At 49.4% G+C, this 23,607-nt stretch overlaps 2 protein-coding genes across 2 annotated transcripts in view; both read left to right on the top strand.

The window, feature by feature from the left end:
• The window catches only part of cux1b (cut-like homeobox 1b), a 44,543-nt gene extending 39,445 nt beyond the window's left edge, over window positions 1–5,098 (top strand). The window contains exons 15-23 of the mRNA XM_048980255.1: window positions 2,048–2,184; window positions 2,498–2,564; window positions 2,730–2,842; window positions 2,985–3,101; window positions 3,189–3,272; window positions 3,461–3,517; window positions 3,622–3,702; window positions 3,821–3,885; window positions 4,322–5,098. Coding sequence (XP_048836212.1) covers window positions 2,048–2,184; window positions 2,498–2,564; window positions 2,730–2,842; window positions 2,985–3,101; window positions 3,189–3,272; window positions 3,461–3,517; window positions 3,622–3,702; window positions 3,821–3,885; window positions 4,322–4,382 — 782 coding nt within the window. The 3' untranslated portion in view covers window positions 4,383–5,098. The remainder of the gene's footprint in view (window positions 1–2,047; window positions 2,185–2,497; window positions 2,565–2,729; window positions 2,843–2,984; window positions 3,102–3,188; window positions 3,273–3,460; window positions 3,518–3,621; window positions 3,703–3,820; window positions 3,886–4,321) is intronic.
• A 5,398-nt stretch (window positions 5,099–10,496) lies between these two features.
• LOC125712098 (SH2B adapter protein 2-like) lies at window positions 10,497–22,547 on the top strand. The gene is made up of 8 exons (XM_048981744.1): window positions 10,497–11,116; window positions 15,864–16,693; window positions 16,943–17,044; window positions 17,413–17,504; window positions 17,589–17,689; window positions 18,252–18,398; window positions 18,482–18,681; window positions 19,117–22,547. The coding sequence occupies exons 2-8, from the start codon at window positions 15,896–15,898 to the stop codon at window positions 19,339–19,341; spliced, it is 1,665 nt and encodes a 554-aa protein (XP_048837701.1). The 5' UTR covers window positions 10,497–11,116; window positions 15,864–15,895; the 3' UTR covers window positions 19,342–22,547.
• Window positions 22,548–23,607: the final 1,060 nt, after the last annotated feature.

The raw sequence follows: 23,607 nt of genomic DNA, 5'->3' as shown, positions 1-23,607 counted from the left end.
GGCCCTCCGTGCTGAATCACTTTAATTTTTACCAGGTTTATAAGCAGTTTTCTAGTAGAGCTGCTCTCGGCTCTGTGGGATTGAAACAGGGTGTGTGTCCATGTTCTCTTCAGACTGGGGGGCCCTTCGCGTCTCGTGCATGGTTCTGGTACGTTCACGTAGCCGCCATCGCGCCAAGCTCCTTCTCAGACCCGAGACGTGGTACCTGTTACATTTCCTGTACCTGTTACAGTACCAATAGCAGCCGCACTATGTTCCGTCTGATTTCCGGAAAGAGAAAAAGTTGTTACCTGTTTTAATTTTTTTTTAAAGAAATGGTGGTGTAGCACAGTTTTATACCAAAAAATTACCAAAAAATTGATAAGGGTTTTTTCCCATATATAATAGCTATATTAACCATTTTAGATTCGTTTTAATACACGTGTTTTTGAGGGCTGTTGAAATTAATCCAGTACCTGTATTTCTCAGGAGACCTCTTAAGAAGAAAATCCCTCTTGTTTTGCGTTGACACTGTTGTGCTCGGATAGTGAGCTTCACATTGAAGTTTAATTACCCTGATGTTACAGTAAAAGTCCCAACAGAACATCTTTCCCAATGAAATTACTTGTTCTGTCCTTGTAAAGAGGTCCTGAAAGACCAGGGCTGCCCCGTCGGATGCCTGCATCATGCACCCCAGGCTGTTCCGTAGTGTTCGTCACTATGGACGGTGGGTTATGGATGGCGCCCGTGCCCTGCCTGACCCGGATGGGGGCTTTCCCGGCCCAGCAAGCCGACGCGGGCAGCCAGGACAGTTCATGGGGCAGCCGGTCCTGGGCAGGCCTGTCATATGGGACTGGGACGTCTAATGGTTACCAGTGTCAGCTGCTTTCTTCCAGTAGCAACACACCTTTTTTCTTTCAGTCTCGTTTTTCTTTGGGTTTTTTTGTTTTGTGCTGTTTTAACATGTTATGTAGTCTGTTCTGAGCACTGAGAGAGAGAGTCCCTCTACAATATGGATTTAATAAGCAATATCACTGTATGGAACTCACATGTTGTACTATGATTATTATTATTGTTATTATTATTATTATTATTATTATTATTATTATTCACTAGCACCCTAGGTGTGATCATTGAAGTAAATATCTTTTATACAAACACCAGCTACGTGTGCAAGTCGTTTTTCTCGTTCTCATCACTCACCGCGAGCTCAGGAAGTTCTGGAGCGGGGATCGGCTTGTCTCCCGCTCCGCGTACAGAGCTCACCTTATGGCTGGGCAGCTCGGCCACCCCCCCCCCTTAACCGGGTCCTGGCTGCCAGGCAGCACGTGTGGGTCAGTCCGGCCCGGGCCCGGAACTGGCAGCAGCCTCTGGCACGCGCGTGCTGTTTAGTCTGCAAACGGTGTGGGCGCCATCGCGCCAATGGCCTTCTCCTGGCTCCGCTTTTGGCAGCTTTCACCCTTACCGGCAATGGGGGAGGGGGGGGGTCACTTGCACAGATAAACCCTGTCACGTGCCAGCTTTCTTTGTGGGCGGGAGCGTTTCTTCGTGGGTGACTTCTGAATTACGTCTTTGTAAAGCAATGCTAAATAATGCTGCAAACACTTTTTAAAATATATTTATATGTAATATCAGCAATCTCATGTGCTCTACTCACTGAAGCATTCTGAATCAGGTGGTGGGGGGGTTGTTCCTTTGGATCAGATATCCTTCCGTTACTGGGGTGTCGACCTTCTGTGTATGAATGTTATACAGAACAGGTGTTCAGGTGTGTTCCTGGGGGGGGGGTGCTGGTGGGCGGATAGGCTGTATGTGGGTCTGGCTTTGTGGTGCCCCCACCCCCTTCAGCAGTGAGGTCCCTCAAGTCCGAAACACCCAGACGTGAATGGTAAGTGGTCATGTGACACGCCATGCAGTCGCACTTTTTTACTTCGTGAGTGATGTGCAGCTCTGTTGACTTCCCCGTGAGACTGGATCACGGCCCGGTCATGGGGATCCTCTGCCTGACGATTGCTGTCCCGTCTGTGTGTGGTTTTGTGGCCCCCTCCCACCCCCCCTGGGCCTCTAGGCCGCTACACGGAGCTGCAGCGGGAGTTCTCCGAGGCGGTGCGGATTGGCGCCGAGCAGAAGGAGCTGATCCTGAAACTGGAGCAGGACCTGAGCACCGTGCAGACCCTGTCCTCGCTACCGCGGCCCGATGCTGAGGTGGGCCCCTGCGCGCATCTGCACCCAGATTTTAAACGTTTTGAGCTGTGCTAGTGGTTGAGTGCAAAAATACTTGATTGTATTGTACTGTTGCTGGAAATAATGGGGTGATTTTAACAGGTTTCCGCTAGGATAACAGATTTTGACAAGCATAATAGTTTTACACCAACCTATAGATCATTTAAATATGAATTTCTTTACCTGCTTTAGGCTTTTGCCCAATACTGTACCTTCAGAGATTAAGCAGATTCTGATTAGTATGTTTGAGGAAACATATTGGGACGTTTTGTGGTTGATGTGCTGCTTCCTGCAGGGGGCAGACTTCAGCCACCTGGGCCGAATCCCTGAACCCATCAAAGAGGCTACGGCTCTGTTCCCAGGTAAATAGGGAGGGGGGCGGGTATCTACCCTCCTTGGCTGACCAATGGGGATGCACCCCCCTTCACAGGGTGACGTGGGAGTTTGTAGCATGGCTAGCGAAGGTGTCCAGTGTAGCTGTCATAGGCGCGTAGAGTCACGCTGAGGGCCGGCTGTGCTTCTCGCAGGCGTCGCCACCCCTACCAAACCCGAGCTCCCCCAGGGGCAGATGGACTCCCTGCTCTCCATCATATCCAGCCAGAGGGAGCGCTTCCGTGCCCGCAACCAGGAGCTGGAAGCTGTGAGTCATTGAAGTCCTGGCTTTTACACTGCCTCAGACTCAAGCCACACCCAGGGTGCATGCTTAAGCTTAGCACCTATCTCTCTGGCCGTGGTTAAAGTCAGTCATTTATGCACCTGACCCCGCCCCCCTCGCCATACAGGAGAGCCGCTCACTCCAGCAGACCATGCAGGCCCTGCAGAACGAGCTGGACAGCCTGCGTGCCGACAACATCAAGCTCTACGAGAAGATCAAGTTCCTGCAGAGCTACCCGGGCCGGGTGCGTGACGGTTCACACCTGCGTCCGGCCACCTGATCAGTGGCTTTTGCTTGGGTTCTGCTTGAAGCTCTCCGTCTCCCCCTGCAGGCCGGAAGCAGTGACGACACTGTGATGCGCTACTCGTCGCAGTACGAGGAGAGACTGGACCCCTTCGCCTCCTTCAGCAAGCGGGTGAGGGGTTCTTCCCAAAGCGTGAGCACTGGTAACCAGCGCTTTAAACACGCCTGCCCCAGTGCCATTCCTGTTCATACTTCTATAGTATCACATGAAAACATGTCGTCACGTCCCCTGGGGGGTCCCCGTGAGAGGCTGTCTGGGTGTAACCTGCTTAAAAAAACCTGCGTTTAATCCTGTTACAGGAGCGTCAGCGCCGGTACCTGAGCCTGAGTCCCTGGGACAAGGCCACCCTTAGCATGGTGAGTTACGGCCCCTGCTGGAGCCTGCTTGACCGTGCCATTTACCCTGAGCAATCCAGCCATGCTCCCCCGGTCATGTCTGACCATGGACTCCCTCTCTCAAGGGCCGGTTGATCCTCTCCAACAAGATGGCCAGAACCATCGCCTTCTTCTACACCATCTTCCTGCACTGCCTGGTCTTCCTGGTCAGTGATATCGCACTCCTGTATTTTAGCCATATCGTAGACATGTGCGTCTTCTCACATCTGCCCAAAAACATCGCTCTGATCCAGACCTGACAGAATGTTCCGCTTTGGTGGGCAGGTGCTGTACAAGACGGCGTGGAGCGAGAGCGTCGGCCGGGACTGCAGCGCGTACTGCGCTAAGAAGTGAGCCACTGCCGGCACGCAACTGTCCAGAGGGGCTCGCGTTGGCCGCTGGGGGCTGACATCCACCCCACCACCCCCACGCTGGGCTGTGTCTGCTCACCCCATGTGTCTGCCAGTCGACTGTTCAGTTCAGCAGGAGATCAGCTGATACACATGGGGGGGGGCAATGATTGTTTATGTAGCACCGGTCCACAGATTTTGTACTTTGTCATAGCTGAATCTTGCAGTATTTTTTGTGCTGAGGTCAAATATCCAATCAGAATCAGTGATTTAGGGTCACCCACAATTACATCTTTCACTATATGTAGGTATATTTACAGTATATGTGCATGGTAGTAGTCACTCATCTAAAAGTTGGAAGTGTATGATTTTTCTGCTCTCGGGAACATCCCTCTTTTAGCCATGCCTGTTCTCATGTGGTTTGTCTTTTTTCCAGGTACTCCGATCATCTGCACCGTTTCCATGAGAACGGGGAGAACGGTGAGATGTGGCAGTGACTTCATCCCTCTCAGCAGCCCAGACACCAAGAGCCGCTCTCCCGTCTGTCTTGCAGTGATGGCGCTTACCCACTAGGGGGAGCGTGTTGGCATCACTGTGGAAGTCCTATGTTTGGTGTTATTGTCGCTGGGACATGCCAACTCAAATATAGCTTTAGTGTAGTCGCTTCTTTTCTCTGTCACATAAACATAGAATTACAGAAACATTTAAGAATATATAGGAGTGTTAAATTCTTTTCCACGGAGGATAATCTGTGTGCTTTTTTTTGGTTTCTCGATCTTGTATGAAATTAGATGGGAGGGGAAAGCAAGCATTTAAGCATAAAATTTAATCAGACAAATCATTTATGTCCAGTTATGAATGTTTGCTGCAGTGTAGTTTTGCTCTGGCCAAGTTGAAATCTGACAAGGCTGCATATAAATTGAAACTCCCATGTGTGTGTTTTCTGTAACTGGTGTTTGAAGCCCCAAGCCACACCTGCCTGATCAGAAATGTAACTGGTGTGCAGCTCTTCCTTATATACCTGTCTCAGCAGCAGCTGATTGGTCCATCAAAACCGGCAATACAGTCAGATGTGTCAATGCGTGTCATAATGACCTCATCTGCCGTGTCAATGCGTGTCATAATGACCTCATCTGCCGTGTCAGTCTCTCCTGCTTATTTCTGATACCCCCCCCACCCCCACCCCGTATCCATGATAAAGTTTGAGCATTCATCCTGTGTCCTCCAGTGTCTTTGTGTCCTCCACACACCCAGCAGTACTTCTGCTGCCCCCTGCTGGACTGGAGTTTTTTGGTGTGAAGCGGAATCGGTTTTTGTTTGGGTCTGGGTTTGGTTGCACCTGTTAGCTTAGGCTTGGTGGGATGTGTGTGTGTGTGGGGGGGGGTGTGTGTGTGTGTGAGAGAAAGATGAGTAATCCTTATCAAAAGAGAGCAGGCGACTCTTCATGAATGCCCCTTTACCCATAAGCCTGTGGGGCATTTCTTTCTCGTAAGCCATGTTGGAACTTGTTATTCAAGACAGTGGGCACCATGCTTTTACAAGTCCATTAATGAGCTCCCCAGCCCCCCCATACGCCGCTACCCCCTCTCCAATTATAAAAAAGGCTGATGTGTGTGTGTGTGTGTGTGTGGGAGCTGGAATGGAAAGGAGCCGATGGTTTCAGTGGGTCCAGTCATCCTCGCATCCAGCACCGGCGACATTTGGAATTAGGTTGGGTTGAATTTCCATGGTGCGTCCAGCAGGGGGCAAGAGGTGCTTGTTTTAACGAGGAGGGGAGTGGAAGCTTGTGCTTCTCCTTTCTCTCCTTGCCCTCTAAACGCCATGCGCTTCCTGCATGCGTGTCAACCTGGGAAGAGTTTTCCTGTTGGGTTTGAGAGAAGCACTGAGCCCCTCTGAGGAGAGGAGAGGATTATGAGGCTGGGGGGGGCAGCAGAGTGTTGAGTAAAACTGAAGTTCTTTCTGTTTGCCTTTGTCCCTGGGTCCAGTCCAAGGTGACTATGAGTTTAGCAGAAGCATTAATGTGCTATTGCCAGTGTGGCCAGGGGTTTGAGGTCCCCCCAGGCCTGCAGGGTGCTGGGGGGGGGCGTTGGTCAGTGCTGGAGGGCTGTTATTAGCATCAGTAGCTGTCTTTCGTTTAATTCTTAATGTGTGAGACATTATCTTCAGAATGTATAACGAAAAATAACTTTTAGCTAGTGAAATTTGTCCATGATGTGTCTGTGTAGCTTCAGGCTTATTTCTGAGTCAGAGCAGTGAATGCCCCCAACTCCGCTGTACTGGTCTTAAAATCCAAAGAGAGTGGCGATTAAACACCCACCCACCCCAAAAACAACAAAAAAAGTTGGCTCCAGCTCCTTTGCCTTTCCCTGGGGTGTTTCCATGGAAACAGTGTCACACTGTCATAATGCCCCACTGGACGTCCTGTTGAACGGATTTCCTGTAACAGCAGCTGCTTGAGTCACATGACCATGAGGTCATAGGCAGACAGAACCCTCCAGCTTGGCGGTGGCATGAGGTGACGGCAGCAGTGACTCTGTCTCGCCATGAGCATGCAGCAAAGTTACCTTGGCGTTCAAGTGGTATCTTTAGTTTTTGAAATTCCCCGAACTGTGCAGTCATTTCTCTCATGGGCGTGTCTGAAGTGTGCCCCTCCCCCAACCACTGATGACACTACGCTCAGATGACACTTAAGGTTATACTGTTATACTGCTGGGTTTTACAGCTGGGCTCCTCCTGACATTCCAACCAGCAGATTTCACGTTACAGACACACATTTTAACCGCTCCGCCCCCTGCTGGCCAAACTCCCTGAAAAACGTGGAACGTAAGAACTAAAAGCCGCCTGTGATCTGCAGCCTCCATCAGCTGCTATCACATATTGCACACCAGTGTGTGTGTGTGTGTGCGCGTGTGTCTCACTGTCATCCTGTGTGTCACAGCCACCAGCGGGTCAGGTTGTGACGTCAGCGCAGCCAATGGCCAAAGGTGTGCGGCTGGAGGTTGACATTCAGCTTCAAAGCGCTGGCTCGGGGGGGGGGGGGGGTTGAGGGGGTATGTGTCCTGTCAGGGCAGTGCCCACCATCCTCCTCTTTCCACCTAAAGCCCCCCCCCCAGTTGACTAGAAGAATGTCTCTGTGAGCAGCATGGTTCAGTCTCCAGCTGACAGGAGAGCTGTGGCTTTGAAGGTAACGATGGGCGAGATGCCCAATCTGCCAATCACAGCCTCTGCTTCCTGCATCTCAGGGCAGGGCTTAAGGCCTCCCTGGGTTCCCATTACACATGCACAGGGCTAGCCAATCACAGCCTCGGCCTCCTGCATCCCAGGGCAGGGCTTAAGGCTTGCCTGGGTTTGCATTAGACACTCACAGGGCTGCTTGCTCCTGTTTTATTCAGACTGAAATCATCCTGGCTGGGTCCCAGTCTTTAAGACCATGCATCAGACAAGTGACTTCATTACAGTTCACTGTTTCTCAATTATTAATAACTTGTTGGCTACAGCCGAGCCTTTATATAAGGAACTCAGGCTCACGGATGTTACACCTTCCCCGCTTAGGGCTCTGTGTCTTTTCTGTTTTTCAGGAGTAAACAAACCCTGCCCCAATTCCTCCACCCCTGGATTTTGTTTACCCTCCACCCCGACTTTATATGGCCATCTATCTCCCTACCCTCTACTGCTGCCCAAGCACTGCCTCTCCACGACTCTCCCCCCCCCCCCCCCCGCTTACTCTCCAGGGATGCCAGGAAGCATCCAGCTGTAAGAACTGATAAACTGCCTGTTACATGTTTCATCTCGCTCTCCTTACAGTAAAATATAGATGTTCTGATTAACCATCCTGTAACGACAGCCCAATGGTGGCATCGCATCATCTGATTATAACTGACAGAAGTAATTGAAATTTTGCGTGTAAAGGTTAAATATTGGAGTGCGCTCTCACTGCCGCTTGCGTGAGTCTCAACACCAGATCAGACATCTTCCTTTCTTGTTGTTTGCTCATTACAATGTTACTCTTATTAATGCTGCTCACCAAAACGTCACCCGTGGAACAGCATGTAACCATTGTGGTTTAGAAAGTCTTTAAATACGTCTGCCGGCATATCAGGCTACAGCACGACTTACCAGAGAGCAGTAATAATTATGTTGAGGTATTTTTCGCCTTAAAAGACCACAAGCTTCACCATTGCACAATAACAGCCCCCTCCTACATGGCTTTACCTTTGTGCTGTTTGCACGTCGCAGCTTCTGCCCCCGTGCACAGTGTGTGTGTGTGTGTGTGTGTGTGTGTGTGTGTGTGTGTGTGTGCGTGTGCGTGTGTGTTGGGGTGGTGGTGGGTGCCGTTTATATCAATGTTCTCAGTTTTTTTATGTACTTCTGGAAACAATGCTACATAAGTGTGTGATGAATGGAAATCGCAACAAAATATGTAGGGCAACTTATTTATGAATGAATGGGATAATAATCAGCAACATTTTCTACATAGTATCTAGATTTAATACATAAAAATAATGATCTTGTTTCCGCGTAACATGCATCAGTGTGGACACGGTTTATAAAAACGTTAACATTACTTAAAAAAACATCCTGTAGAAAATATCAGGGCCTTTCTGCAAGGAAGATTTTTGTCTTGCTGATACAGACATACAGGGAACATCTGGAAAAATATCTGTGGGTAGTTAGATAGACTGTCGGACACATGTTTTACAGTTTTGCCGCGGGCCAGAGTGGTCCCCAGATCGCTCCAAATCTGTCCAACATGCGAATGCTACGATGCCTCGTTGACACTTGAGGCATTCAAACCTCCATAGCAAGCCTTGTGATTTCGATAGGCCTCCACCAGTATGCTGTGCTGGGGATAACAAAGGACCATTGAACCACTGACCTTCCGTAGAATGATGATTTTCGACTGAAGAAAATATTGCTTGGTGTCTGAACAGCCAGTGCCTTTAACACACCGGATGTCGCCTGTCCCACAGGGGACAGAGAGGGAGCGAGACAGTTCCTGTCACATGGACCCACCAATGGACGTCATGGGTGCGCAAACGTAACAGGATTAAGAAGCGTGCTCTTTCCGTCTCCTGAAGATCTCGTCCAGGATTTCTGATTTGGATTCAAACGGGCGTGCCTCATTTGCAATCGGAAGAGCCATTCTGCAAACGATGAGAATCGTTTAACACCATGCAGGGGGTGGGGGAGGGCGGGGGGCTCCTTTCTCCTGCTGGCAGTTGAAGTTCGATGAGATGAATAGAGTGAGATTCTGTGGCTCAACGCCAGGCCGCTCGCTTCCGCTCGTCTCGCTCACATGGGTTTATTTATTTCTCCTCTCAGAAGTATTTATTGATACCTAATATGCGCTCTAGAGCCTCAAAGGCTGCACAAGATATTTTCGGTTTCGGTTAAACTGCAACGGTCGACTTAAGCTTTGCTGATACATTTGCTAAGGTCTTACTTCTGTCAGGGTGTGGGAACTGGGGGAGACATGTAGACCCCCCAAAAGTTAATTTCACTTAATTCATTCCCCAAATAAACAGACCTTTGTATATAAATTATTAAGGTGTGTCCCCCCTCCCAATATCAAACTCTGTCTTACGGTATTTACTTCAAGCCCCTTTAAAACTGCATGACACCAAAGGTGGAGGTTAATTCCGAATATTATTTTTCATTGTCTGATTCCACAACTGCAGCCCAGAATGAATTAGCCTGTGTTTAAAGCAATGTATGGAAGGTGTTGTTACAATATTCAATAAATACATGTCATTTAAATAATTAAATTATCGTTTAAATCACCATTTAAATCATAGCAACAATTAATTAGTCATTAAAATCATCTGTCAAAGTCACCAGTCAAACTTAGTGGGCGGGCTCTAAACAACATGTAACATCTGAATGGTTACATTGCAAATTAAGTCACACCAGATCGATCTCGCCTCGTTGATTGAATTGTCATTTATAACCGCATTTAGTCTGATCCGTCGCGGGTCTGTTTATACATCCTAACTTCCCCGAATCATAAATAAGATAATAATAGTTAAGTTATTGTCCCCATTCTAATAGAAGAAGGGAAATGTGTATTACACAAGCTTCCAAACTTCACAAAATCTTAAATAAACTCCTCAAACTTTAGGATAACCACATTTGTATCAACCGGATTTTAAATGATGCTTTATCATTTAAATGATCATTTAAAAGACCTGTTTATAAAAAAAAAATCATTTAAATGATCATTTCAATTATTATGATTTTAATAAACATTTAAATGACATAATTATTTATAGAAAATTGTCACAAAGCACCCTCCACACCATAGCAATGAAGCCAAGAAATTGTGCAATAAATTTCTCTGTTGGTTTAGCGTTTAGATGGGTGGGTGTTTAATATTTACTGCACTACAGCCTTACATCGAGTCCGAGCTTAAGTTGTAGCCCTACTTCACAGTTGTAGTGAAGCATGACAAACAGCAGCTTCGAGAGCCCACTTTCAGAAGTTGTATGTTTACCGCAAAGTTTTCAAAATTAGATGCAGCCCGTGGTTAAGAGCGGCTTGGGTTGGGACTTTTTGAATATTTAACTTAGGGAGGAGAAGTCGTGCGTCAGTAATTACAGCATTTCCGTGGGAAATGCCTCTTCTTCTCCAGACGGATCTGGTGCGCAGAAGGAGCTTCGAGGTTTGTGGAGCGACAAGAAACGCAAAGCGAACGCGGATAAAGCCGAGTTTAAAATCCTTAGTGGGAGATCAGTCCACGATTGTAGTAAACTCCCACCACCCGAAGGAAGGAAGAAAGGCAGATGCTCTCCCTTTTAACTGGGCTTCTAATTCATGCTTATTACCAGGAGCTTTGCACCCGTTTTCCAGCACCGTTTTATATCGCAGTCTTTAGCCTGGGAAGCTTTCATATGCGCGCATGGCTGGTGACTGGAAAAATGCTACGCGTCTCCTTTAAGCGCCAACGTGCACTAAACAGATGACAGTGACAGACCCCCCCCCCCCCACACACACACACACACACGCACACACACACACACACACACAAATCATGAGCGTGTGTGTGTAAGAGTGAATGTTCCTCCAAAGCCCACGGATCAGTGTGCGCAGGACGGAAGCATGGGAAAGATGTAGTGGCTCGACATCCAAGAATTTCCAACCCCACATGCGACAAGGTGTAAAATCGGTATGAAAATAAGCACTCGAATTTCCCATATTTAAGGAAAACTCCATGCAATGAGGGACACTTCCTAAGGTAAGTACAGCCCTTGGTTTCTCCTGTAAGGTACTGTTCGTCCCAGTCAAAATCCGTTTTATATATCGGTAAATGTTAACGACATACAGGAGTTTTCAGACGCGTCCATAGAGTTTTTGTGGGGGTGTAGCGTCCTGTTACTCACCAATGCGCTCTGGTGCCCAATCGTGCTCATTCGAGAGTGATATGCTGGGCATGCATGCGTGTCTGTGTGCTTCTTCAAAGAAGTGACACAGGTCCACTTGTTTAATGATGGGGAGACGCTAGTGGGGTACAGCGCCTTATACACCGCCCAGCTCGACCTTGGCATGAAATACCCTTAATCGCGATGAACAAGAGGGATTTCGTCTTTATCTGGCAAAACCCGCAAGTAACAGTATACGAGTTTCAGCGCGTTACTTCGCAAACGGAACAGTCGACCATATATTAAAACGATGCCTCATTTATAATACTTTACAATTATAGATTGTATAGGTGATTCTTCGTGTTTGTTCCTTTTCTGCTTACAGTAAAAACAGCTTCTGTTCCGCAATATGTAATTTGGAAACTAAAACCGGATGCTTTTTCCTAGGACTGTACGCACTAATACTAACCTCAAACCTATTTCTCGTCTCGCTCCTTTTAAAGTTACACCGCTAGAAGTAACATAAATAATGGCCCCAGTGCGAATGTAGTCCGTACAGATCTGTTTAAAACGTGCAAATGAGGTTAAACGTGGGTGGAAGTCACTAGTTATCCCAGCGGAGATTTGCTAGTGGGACGCCCGAGGGAAGTGGGATGCTGTGCGTCTCCGGAGACCCAAAGCAGCAGAAGCTGCACAGCGTCCTCAGAGGTGCACGGCGTCCTGCTGTAGGACGTCCCTTACCTCTCTGCCGGGCACGAGAAGTGGCTGGATACTCCTGAGCCATGTCTATATCTCTTCGGCTTCAGTTGCCATATGCACAAGGCAGTTGGTTGGATGAGAGACTGCGATGCGTTGGAATGGATCGGACCGGGTCGTCTGGCCAGATCAGCCGGGTGCCAGTTTCGGCGCTCTTTCATCTCGCCGCGGTCCCTACTGAAAACCGGCTGTTTTCTGCACTTGTCTGTCTATGTGTGTATTATCTTCATTTTATTAAGCTTATGGAGAGTGTAACAGCAGACTCACGCTCCTTTTATTTTACACTCACCCATCGGTCTATATTGATGTAACAGTAATCCTGATCCGATCAGGTTATGATACTGTTCTCTGGGTGGACGTATTCTTTTCATATTCTTTGTTTCTCTTGAATACATACATTGGAGAGTTTTATTGCAGTCATTATTAGTCCCAAAAAGTGCCCCCCAATATATAATATAATGTGCTAACGTACTTGTGGGTCTGTCTTTCTGCTCATGGGGAAGCGGAGCATCTCTGTGTGGGCGTGCGTGGGCACACGTTAGCCCGTCTGCCCAAGCGAGTCAGATGACCTCAGCCGTTTTGGGTTTCTGCGACCACATACACCTCAGAAAAGTGTCTCTGCTTGGGGGGGGTGATGCACAGTGGGCTGCCCTCTCTCCACCCATCTTGTGTGCTTCACTAATGTTCAACCCGCTCAGCTCCCATATAATTTCAGACTTGTCCTCCAGTTCACCACCAGTGTGCTTCAGTGAGCTGTGCTGTTACACAAAATGCTTAAAAAGTGAAGTTGCCTCGTTAACCTTGACATCAGCCCCGAAAGTGATTGACTCCCCCACCTGGCTGATGTTACGGCGCCCCCCTGTGGCCGTTTGCATGGCCTGGGGCTCCCTCTGTTGTACAAAGTGTCATTTCATTGGGAACAGCTCAGGCAGCAGGCACCAGGCAGCTAATGGAAATGTTTTCCTCTTCCTGCCTGTGGTCTCAAAGGGAAGGATTGAGTGTGGCTGAGGGCCCAGTGCGTCCGGGGGCCGTGGCAAGGACCCCCTCTCAGCTCATTGTCCCCCTGCATTTCTCCGCCTGGCCGGAGTTGGTTTACACAGGCTTGATTGTTTTACCAGCTGGCCTAAAAGAGCAATTATTTGACCCCCCACCCCCAACTCCAGCGAGAACGCGGGAGCCTCAGCTGTGACCACCGGCCGCCCGGCTCTTCCCAGTCGGAACGGTGGCTTTTTGGGAATGACGAGCCCAGGAAGTCCTCTTTACCGTGAGCCATCTGCTGGGTTCAGTTGGGCATCCATTGCCTCACGTGTTAATCCAGTGAGAATCCCCCTTTCGGCTGGCATTGCGAGGTTCCAGTCCCATTCGACCCCCCCCCTGTCTGACTGAGCTCTTCACAGGGATGTGTTTGTCCTTTAGGTTGACCTGTTAGGAGCTGAAGTCAGGATTAAACCTCAGAGCACAGCAACGACACTGAAACGCTTCGTAAGAGTATTTTTTTTTTTAATGATGATTTGGATAGACTTTTCATTAAAGGGCACATCACTTTCCCCCAAAACAGGCGTGTTGGTTTTGTTCTGAGCAGAACCTGACCAGCACAGTGCTGCGGAAACGCAGACCCCGATGGCGCAATCTCTGCACGCCGGTTCTCCTGGCCCATCTGTGTACTGAGACAGGGTGACGGTCGTACAAGTGCCACTTAAAGAAGCAGCTTCCAGATTCTGACACAGCAAACCAACTACAGAAGATTCCAGACTGTGCTGAGCCTGGGTCAGTGCTGCATAGGGTTGGGGTGAAGGCCAGCCAGAAATCTTGGGGAGACTGATAGTTTAATTTAGAAGGAAATCCCCAGGTGTGATAGCCAGCACTGGCGATGCCTGTCCGGCTCGGATCAGGCCTGTGAAAGTCGGCGAGGGCTGGGAATGGAAGCAGCACGCCCACGGAGTTCACTCTGGAATTCCGGGACCTTGTCGATTCATTTCCGGTCATGGAGATTTGTGAAGACTCACTTCCTCTTTTTTTTATGGATTCTGAGCCTTATTGAGAAACGTTTGCCTGTTTTCTGCTGAACATACAGAATGTAAGGCTTAATGTCTTTATTTAAATAGTAGCTTGGTCATGTGGGGATTCCTGTTTTCTGCAAACTGCTGTGAATGCATGCTAACATGTGGCTCCTAGGGCCGTTGCTTGACCGGAGCAGGGTTTGGAGGGACAGCCTTGCGTTACCCATCTTCGGTTTGTCTGTCTGCCGTTCATTCGCTCTGCCCCGTTTTCCACACACTAATCGACGGTCGCCCTCGGTAACTCGCCATCGCCTGCCGGGCTCCGTGGCCACATCACGTCTGCGGGAAGCTGGCGGCTGAATTAGGAGCATTTTGCTGGGGAGGGAGACGGCCAACGAGGCGTGGAGAGTGACCACGGGCGCAGCAGACGGCTTCCCCAACCTGGACAGGTTCTCCGCACATACAGTGATGCAGGGTAACCACCCCCCCCCTCACCATTTCACCTCCCCCCAGGGGTCCCCTGAGCGACCTTTGATGCTGTGCCTGAGATCCCAGCCACACATAGGTGGAAACAGAGCTTTTTCCACAGATGCACAGATTCTTATGGACCCTCCATACGTTTAATTATGATATCAAAGGACGTTTTAGCTAATATTCCTCTCCTCACCCAGTTATGTCTTGTTGAAGAAGGTTTAAAGCAGAACTAGAAATCCCAGGATGTAGTTCTGTCATAAGCCAGCTGGATGCAGCTTCGTTTTCCAAATCGCCGTGATCCGGGGGGGGTGGGGGGGGGGGGGGTGGTATGATGATCCATCCTTGGTCAAACATGAGGAACTGACTTGTTTGTGCTGGTCAGCCTGAGCTAAACGGGCACCTTCAAGAGATTTTAAAATTCTAATTAGTGTACATGTCCCCTGCCTCATACCCTGTGCTTCCTGAGATACGCTCCATAGTTATCAGTGGTTATAGGAGATGGATGGATGGATGAATGGATGGATGGAAGACTGTGGACCATAATCTTTAATTGTTTATCCAAGGTCAGTTTCGCGCCACCTGTGTGACTGCCCGCCTGCCTGCACTATGGTTTCTCCTATTTTCTCATGAATCTTTTAGTGTTTTTGCTTCAGTCCACCAGGGTGGCCATATGCCATAGGCTGAGCTGGCAGCCTTGCGGCTCCCGGCAGAGGAGGTCGCTCCGGGTTTATGGGGAGTCTGCGTGGCAGTGGAAAATTCTCGGAAGCCTGGCGTGTGGGAAGGACACGTCAAACCAGCATCTTTCTGTAGTCATGAGTTGTTAGAGGGAACGCAGGGATCACAGGTGTGTCCCGCCCTGCCGACCCGCGCCCTGGTTGGCTGACCGTTGGTGCTGGATGAGCGGCATCATCAGTGCTGGAGTGACACCTGTGATTCGCCGAGTTTTGTGCGCCTGAGCCTCTCCGGCCTGGTCGGCCTCGTCTATCTGGCCGCAGCCCCCGGCCAGCTGGCCCGGCTTGCTGACTCTCCCGGGGTCTGTATCGGCATCCAGCCCTCGTAGGCCAGACCGTAACCGACACGATCAGCGCTCTCTGGCCTCCGTGTTTGTACCGGGTGGGGCTAGGCTCAGACCGGCCCACCCGAACACAGCTGCATTCATGGTGGAGCATTCTAAAGCTATAATAGAGGCAATGTTTCTCGCACCGTGGGTCACAAAGAGGGATTTTCCCAGACACAATGCGGCTTGTCGAAGGTTTGGAATAAGATTGGGATAGAAATGCCATATTGTACCAGGTTATAAAAAACAGCCCCAGGGCAGCTGGTTTATATGATTTTATTTATTATTATTTATAATTTTTTTGTGTGTCATACTGGCCTGCCCTTTCCCTGACAGCAAGCTCCCTCTAGTAGTGGAATGGAGCAGTGATGAATGGGGACACCCCCCCCAGCGACCCAGACCTGCCCTCATGCCCGCTGCCTGACTGGAAGGAGTTTTGCGAGCTCCATGCCCGTGCCACAGCCTCCGACTTCGCCAGAAAGTTCCGGCGCTTTGTGAGCGAGAATCCCTGCTATGACTATCCCGGTGCCCACGCCGCCTTCTCCCAGCACTTTGCCCGCCATTTCCTTGACTGCTTTTCGACCGTGCTTAGCCACAGCCGCAGCCCCGGTTCGCTTGGTGCCCCCAGGTATGGCATGGTGCCCTTCGCCAGTCTCCACAGCTGCCCACCGCCCCGTGCCCACAAGCTGTGGCAGCAGCGTAAGGATGCGGACACATCCAACGAGTCCCTGGACAGCATGGACGGGGGACTGGGAAAACCCAACGCCAGGGCCAAGCCGCTTGTGCCCAAGGCGTGGGCACTGGGCCAGTCACGCAGCTCGGAGGACGTGTCGGCCGGAGACCAGATTGGGAAGGGCCTCTCCCTGCGCAAAATAAGCCTGTGTGTGGTGGATAGCGTGCGGGACATCTGGCAGCGGCGAGCCTCACCGGAACCCGGCTGCGGACACAGGGCCAACGAGGACGGCCAGGGGCTGCGCTTTCCTCGGGGACTGCAAGGCCAACGGACAGAGCCCCCGGAGGTCCAGAGAGAGGGGGCGCTGCGCTACACGGTGGCTGACGACGCCACTTGCGCCTCCCATTGGCAGAAATGCCGGCTGCTGCTGAGGAGGGCGTTTCCACGGTCCGAGGGCGAGCGATTCATCCTGGAGTTCTATGTGCCGCCCAAGGTAGCACGGGTCCCGGAACTGCACCGTGGTGAACTTCAGAGACACTGTTACAAAGCAAGCTAATGCTAAACTCAGTCACACACCTGTATGAAGTGTAACAAAGTTAATTTTTTTAACCCACACACAGTACCTGAATTTAACAGTTGCCGAAAATGCTTAGTATTTTACAGTGACAAAACAGATTTGAGTATCAGAGTGTCATGAAAGATAACAGGATCTGGTTTTCCACCTTGTGTGTTTCTTTCTCAGTCCTCCAAGCCCAAAGTCAACATCCCCTTGTCATCTGTCATGGAGGTCAGGACTACCATGCCCTTAGAGATGCCCGACAAGGACAACACTTTTGTCCTGAAGGTGCGCTCTGCACGTCACCCTGTTTTATCACAAACATGACCCCTGATGTGGTTCTATGCAAACCACACATAGACCAGAGGCCAGGAATCCACACCTGGATCCGACCGGTTGGGACAGGTTGAGACTGGTTATTTAGGCCTGCCGTATAGCTGATGGCCTGCCATGTTTTTCCCCATATCACACTGTTGGAGTCCTTATATCGTACAGGTAGGTTTTTAGTATGGACAGAAATAGCCATATTGACGTCAGGAGCATCCAGCAGGAGTGGGAAGATGAAACGGTGGAACATCTGTTACTGGTCCAAGACTCAACAGGAACATCTGCTTAGGAATCTGGAGCTAACTAGCAGTGTGATCTTCCTCTGGTAGGTGGAAAATGGTACCGAGTATATTCTGGAGACCATCGACTCCCTTCAGAAGAACTCCTGGGTGGCGGATCTTCAGGACTGCATGGAGCCGGGGTAAGCGGGGACATGGGTACCTGTCTGTATACCAGGGGGCCTTGGGGAGACCTGTCTTGGTTCCTGATGCCGTATGTGTCACAGGGACAGTGGTGATGATATTGAGCTGACCTCACACCCCCACGGCCAGCCGCTTAGAGACTCCCCTCTGCCCACCTCCTGCAGCTGTGAACCTCTGTCAGAAGGTAAGATCTTACCCAACACTCCTTGGTGATCCTTTAGGACCCCCTTCCTCGCCATCGCCATCTGCTGGCGAAGCGGTAAACTCGATAAGCCGGAGGTTAATTCCATTTACACATGGGCGTGTTCTGGATGCCTGATGGGGATGTGGGTGGGTGTGGAAGTGACGGAGCATGTGGTAGATCCTGGGGGGGTCACAGAGACCGGGGTTATGGGTGGGAACCGCAGCACAACTGCATTCAGCGTCTCGCAACAACCAAAACGGTATGTCCATCCATTTAAAAAAAAAAAAAAAAGTTTTGTCACATGTGATGTGATGATTTGGAGCCTGTCTCATGAAGGTGGCCTGGGATGCTCACACGTACGCATATCAATTTCGAGTTTTATTTGTCACATATACATGCAACTGTGTTTCCACTCGCTCTCATGTCAAGGACTTTTCTGCGTGATAACCACGAGGCTACGGAAATCACAGATTAAGATCACCATTTCTCAAGGGTTTTTCTATGCAGTGTATCAGGCTGCAGATCCATTTTTGATTGCTTTGATGGTTTTTCCTGTGTTCAGAGGTACACCGAGCCCCTGAGGGTCCTTGCTCCACGGCAGCTGACCTCTACAGCACCCCCCGCATCCGCTTCACACAGTTTCACCCCCATGTACCCCTGGAGTGCTTTCTGGAGTCACTGGAGTGTCAAACGCCCACCACCCCTGCAGGTTGTATCTGGAGCTGCAGGCAACAGGTCCGAAATGGGGAAAAAAGGCATGTTTTGATGCTTTAACTCTTGATCCCATCCTAGGGGGACACAGTGCAGGGGCAGTGAAGGCAGACACCAGCCTGGCCGGCTACCCATGGTTCCATGGCACTCTGACACGGATGCGAGCAGCTCAGCTCATCCTGGTGGGCGGGGCACGAAGCCATGGCCTGTTCGTGATCCGCCAGAGCGAGACACGCCCAGGGGAATACGTCCTGACCTTCAACTTCCAGGGCAAGGCCAAGGTGGGTGGAGTGAGGGATTCTATCAGGGAATTCAAGAATGTTATCAGGAAAATCCACAGAAATAGCCCTCTAATTGTTCCCACAACATGCCCTCGTTTAGGGTATACAGCAAAGGGACTACACAAGACTACTCATAATGTTGGTGAAAAGTTTGCTGTGTCCACATACTGAGATCCAACACACTGTGTCCACATGCCGGAATCCGACACACTGAGTCTATAGGCGGGGAAGTGAGACAATGTGTCCGCAGGCTGGGATCCGTCACTGTCTGTCTGATCCTGGATCATTAGATGATGAACGGGATCCTGCGTAATTTGCATTTTGTTTTCAGCATGTCATACCGTTTTGGTTGTTACGAAATGCTGCGATGCTGAATACACCAGTGCTGGTTCCCACCTATAACTCCAGTCTCTGTGACCCCCCCCCCCCCACCAGCATCTCCGGCTCTCAGTGAATGACAGTGGCCAGTGCCACGTGCACCACCTCTGGTTCCAGACGGTGTGTGACATGCTCCGCCACTTCCACACCCACCCTATCCCTTTGGAGTCGGGGGGGACGGCCGACATCACGCTGCGCTGCTACGTCCAAGTCCCACGCCCCCCCCCCTGGCAAGTACAGCCACCGCTCGCACACTTTGAGGGGAAAGCAAATGTCGTGTGATGCAGCACATTGAAAGTCACGTGTCATACAGCATTACACAGCATGTGTCATGGCAGGATATCACCACGCTGATTAATTCTGTCACGGGGAGGGAGAGACACAGAAAGGCAATACCCCTAGCAGTGTGCCCCCCCCCCCCCACACACACATACACACACACCAGTCCCACATGTCCACTGGATGAATGATCTCCATTGCTGGCAAAGCTGCCTGCTCGCATTGATACACCGGGAGTGTTTTGCATACTGACCAACTCAGACCTTCAACCCTGGTGCTCTAGCACACAGTGGGTCCTCTGTGCACCCCCCCCCCCCCCCAACACTCACAGAGGGGGCGTTCACTCTCCTCCCTGGTATAAACATAAAAACATACGCAGCTTATATATGGTATGTAAGGTCATGTTTGTATGGTCATGCTCTGCTCTGCCGTGTGTGTGTGTGTGTCTGAGTTCACACAGACATTCTCCAGCATGCAAATCCTGTCACCCCTGACTGCCACTGAGTGTGTGTACATGGGGGGGGGGGTTAGTTAGCAGGACAAGGGCACTGTGTTTGGGCTGGTGTGAAAAAGGCCTCTCTTGTCTTCTAAAAGGAGCCCTGCCCACAAAACATACTTCCCTCTCTGCTGCATCCTTTTCCTCATGCAGTCTCTGGGTCACTGATCCCTCATACTACACTGTATTATCCTCATACTACACTGTATCATCCTCATACTACACTGTATCATCCCCATACTACACTGTATCATCCTCATACTACACTGTATTATCCTCATACTACACTGTATCATCCTCATACTACACTGTATCATCCCCATACTACACTGTATCATCCTCATACTACACTGTATCATCCCCATACTACACTGTATCATCCCCATACTACACTGTAAAGTGACACTGACTCCCTGCTTTGGCTCTCACACCACTGCATTCCCTGTCGCTGCATTAAATGCACTTCATGGCTAGTTACGTTCAAATCGCATACAGAAGTCGCATACAGAACTGTGCAAAAATGGTAAGTAGTCAAAGAAAATCATGTTTAAATGATCTTCATGTTGATGTAAAACTATGACTTTATGTCTGTCAGAATATGCCAGCTTAGCCGTTTCCTCTCCGAAAGCCACCCAGTATTTCTAGCAACCATCCAATACACCAGTGTATTCGTTGACTCGACTACAAGCATACTGTGTTTGGCTAATCAATATGGCATTTAGTTAACTGATTAAGCTAATTAATTAAATGAGCTGCCAGTGATGTTCTCCCCATGTCGTCGTGGGGTTTCCTCCGGGTACTCCAGTTTCCCCCCACAGTCCAAAGACACGCTGAGGCTAATTGGAGTTGCTAAATTGCCCATAGGTGTGCATGTGTGAGTGAATTGTGTGTGAGTGTGTCCTGCGATGGGCTGGCCCCCCATCCTGGGTTGTTCCCTGCCTCGTGCCCATTGCTTCCGGGATAGGCTCCGGACCCCCCGCGACCCAATAGGATAAGCGGTTTGGAAAATGGATGGATGTTAATTTGCATATATTCTAATGTTAAATTGTATTTTCTTTTTCCTGAGCAAATATATGGATGGATACTATCCAGAAAAATAGCTTTGCCTCACAGGCAGAAATATGAGCTGATTTTATACACAGATGCACTAAGCATATTGTTACTTGTTACGCATCATATAGTCAAAGTGGTGGGTTCTGCACCTGGTCCCATTGGCTGCCCCCCCCTCTTAACTAGCCAACAATCCAGCTACTGACAGAAGACTGTAAATTAGTCTGCAATACCGAATCCTGCCAGCAGAGGGGCTGCACGTTCCCGTCCCCTTCACATCCACTAATTGAGACTGTCTGTCTGCAGACGTGGGTGTGGTCCAGCACCATGCCCCACCCAGGGATTTCAGCTGCCAGAGTGACTCTCAGCAGCCCACCCATCAATCCCCTGGGTACCCGCCTGCCAACAGGCCTGCGTCCCCTGGAGCCCCGCCCACCTACACCAGGCACGAGTCGGGCAGAATGTCGGGCCTGCGCAGCCGGAGCAGCAGCTCAGAGAGGCTGCTGGAGCCCTATGGTGCTGCCCCAGAGGAGTACCATGAGAATGACGGCGGGCAGAGGACCAGAGCCGTGGAAAACCAGTATTCCTTCTATTAAGCCCCAGGCATGACATATTGAGCTGATCCACCAGGAAGTACAAAGAGAAAATCTTGTCTTTAGGCAGCAAAAACTGACGGACCATTTGACGCCGCCCCAGTCTGATTTATCTGAGGGGCGGCTGCAGGCTGGGGAGTCTCGTAAACAGCAGGGACCCTGAAGCCATTACATCCATTTCCTGTGTGATGGGGCAGATGTGACGCGATTGCAGACCCTTCGGGGGCCAGGGAAAGCGGATGCAGTCTGGAAAATCATATGGAAATAATTCCGATTGCTTCACATTCAGCTTGTGCTGGTTAAATTTGCCTAATCACTGATTTATTAATTACAATGCATTCTCGTGGCAGTGAAAGCTGTTTATACTCAGAGGAAGAATGTACTGAATCTGTCAAAGTAACTTAAAACAGGAAAATGTTAGTAAACGTTATGCTTTAAAAAAGTAGAACAAATTATTACTAACATTTATTACTGTTGTTTACTATTCACACCTAAGAGGACTGTCAGCACAGACTATGGAGATCATGTGATCTGATGACATCACATCACATGGCCACTCATGTAGCACATGTTAGATGGCCAGGCTGATATCCATCCCTATCTTCCTGTCCAAATGAAACTCTGGGTGAACTTGAATGGAAACCAGATGGCAGCATAAATGTCAGAATCAAGCACACTGTTTTAATATCGGGTTATGTGAGCACTTCAGGAATGCGGGATGTAACGCTACCATTATCTCACAGTCCCCCACTGGACTGTGAGAGAATGTGCCAATCTGAAATATCTTTTTAAGAATATTTATTTATCAATTATGCCATGTTCTGCTTGCATCTGTTCAGTTCGTAATACAAATGCCGTAATCTGGCTCACACAACGACAGCCACGTTCCGTGGAAGAACGTAATTTCTTTAGCACTGTCGTCAGCGTATTTTTAAAAAGAATGTTTTTCATACTGAAATGTATCTTTCACAGAGGCTGCACACTTTTCTACAAAGTATCTTATGTACGGCTTTATAATACTGTGAATAAAACCTTATTACTTTTTAAAACCAATTTAATTAAATAATCAACACCTTTGTCTGTTTTTTTTTCCTTTGGCTGAAGAGGGGCCGTTTTTAGGGCTAGAGTCACGGGTAAGATTGTTTTATTATATTGGGTTTCGGTTGAAACTCGGCAGACTGAAACGTCAGCGGCACTTTTCAGAACGTTTGAGTATAGCGGCATCTAGAGGCTGCTAGGTGAACGTCTGGAGGATTGCACAATTGATGCGTTCAGTTTTATAATCCTAGACATACAATATTGCCAAATTTATTGGGACACCTTCCTTTACACACACATGAACTTTAATGACATCCCATTCTTAATACATAGGCTTTAATATGGAGTTAGCCCACCCTTTGCAGCTATAACAGCTTCAGCACATCTCGGAAGCCTCTCCACAAGGTTTAGGAGTTTATGGGAATTTTTGACCATTCTTCCAGGAGAGCATTTGTGAGGTCAGGCACGGATGTTGGATGAGAAGACCTGGCTTGCAGTCTCCGCTCTAATTCATCCCAAAGGTGTTCTGTCAGGTTGAGGTCAGGGCTCTGTGCGGGCCAGTCAAGTTCCTCTACACCAGACTCGCTCATCCATATCCTTATGGAACAGAAAGGTGACGTCCCAAAACCGTTCATACAAAGTTGGGAGCATGAAATCGTCCAAAATGGCTTTGAATGCTGCAGCATTAAGAGTTCCTTTCACAGGAACTAAGGGGTCAAGCTCAACCCCTGAAAAACAACCCCACACCATAATCTCCCCTCCACCAAACTTTACACTTGGCAAAATGCAGTCAGGAACTACCATTCTCCTGGCAACCGCCAGCCCAGACTCATCCACTGGTTTGCCAGACAGAGAAGTGTAGTTCGTCACTCCAGAGAACATGTCTCCACTGCTCTAGAGTCCAGTGGCAGTGTGCTGTACACCACTGCATCCCATACTCTGCATTGCACTTGGTGATATAATTCTTGGATGCAGCTGCTTGGAAACTCATTCCATGAAGTTCTCTACGTACTGTTCATGAGCTAATCTGAAGGCCACATGAAATTTGGAGGTCTGTAGCCATTCACACTGCAGACAGTTGGCGACTTCTGC

The sequence above is a fragment of the Brienomyrus brachyistius genome, chromosome 17 (genome assembly GCF_023856365.1).
Source record: "Brienomyrus brachyistius isolate T26 chromosome 17, BBRACH_0.4, whole genome shotgun sequence".
Taxonomy (NCBI): domain Eukaryota; kingdom Metazoa; phylum Chordata; class Actinopteri; order Osteoglossiformes; family Mormyridae; genus Brienomyrus; species Brienomyrus brachyistius.
Note: the sequence above shows the minus strand (reverse complement) of the source record. Positions and strands in the feature narration are given on the sequence as shown.

Coding starts and splice junctions, on each gene's coding strand:
- LOC125712098 (XM_048981744.1), top strand. CDS start 15,896: ATGAATGGGGACACCCCCCCCAGCGACCCAGACCTGCCCTCATGCCCG. Junction 17,045..17,412: donor ACAACACTTTTGTCCTGAAG/GTGCGCTCTGCA, acceptor TTCCTCTGGTAG/GTGGAAAATGGTACCGAGTA. Junction 17,505..17,588: donor CAGGACTGCATGGAGCCGGG/GTAAGCGGGGAC, acceptor TATGTGTCACAG/GGACAGTGGTGATGATATTG.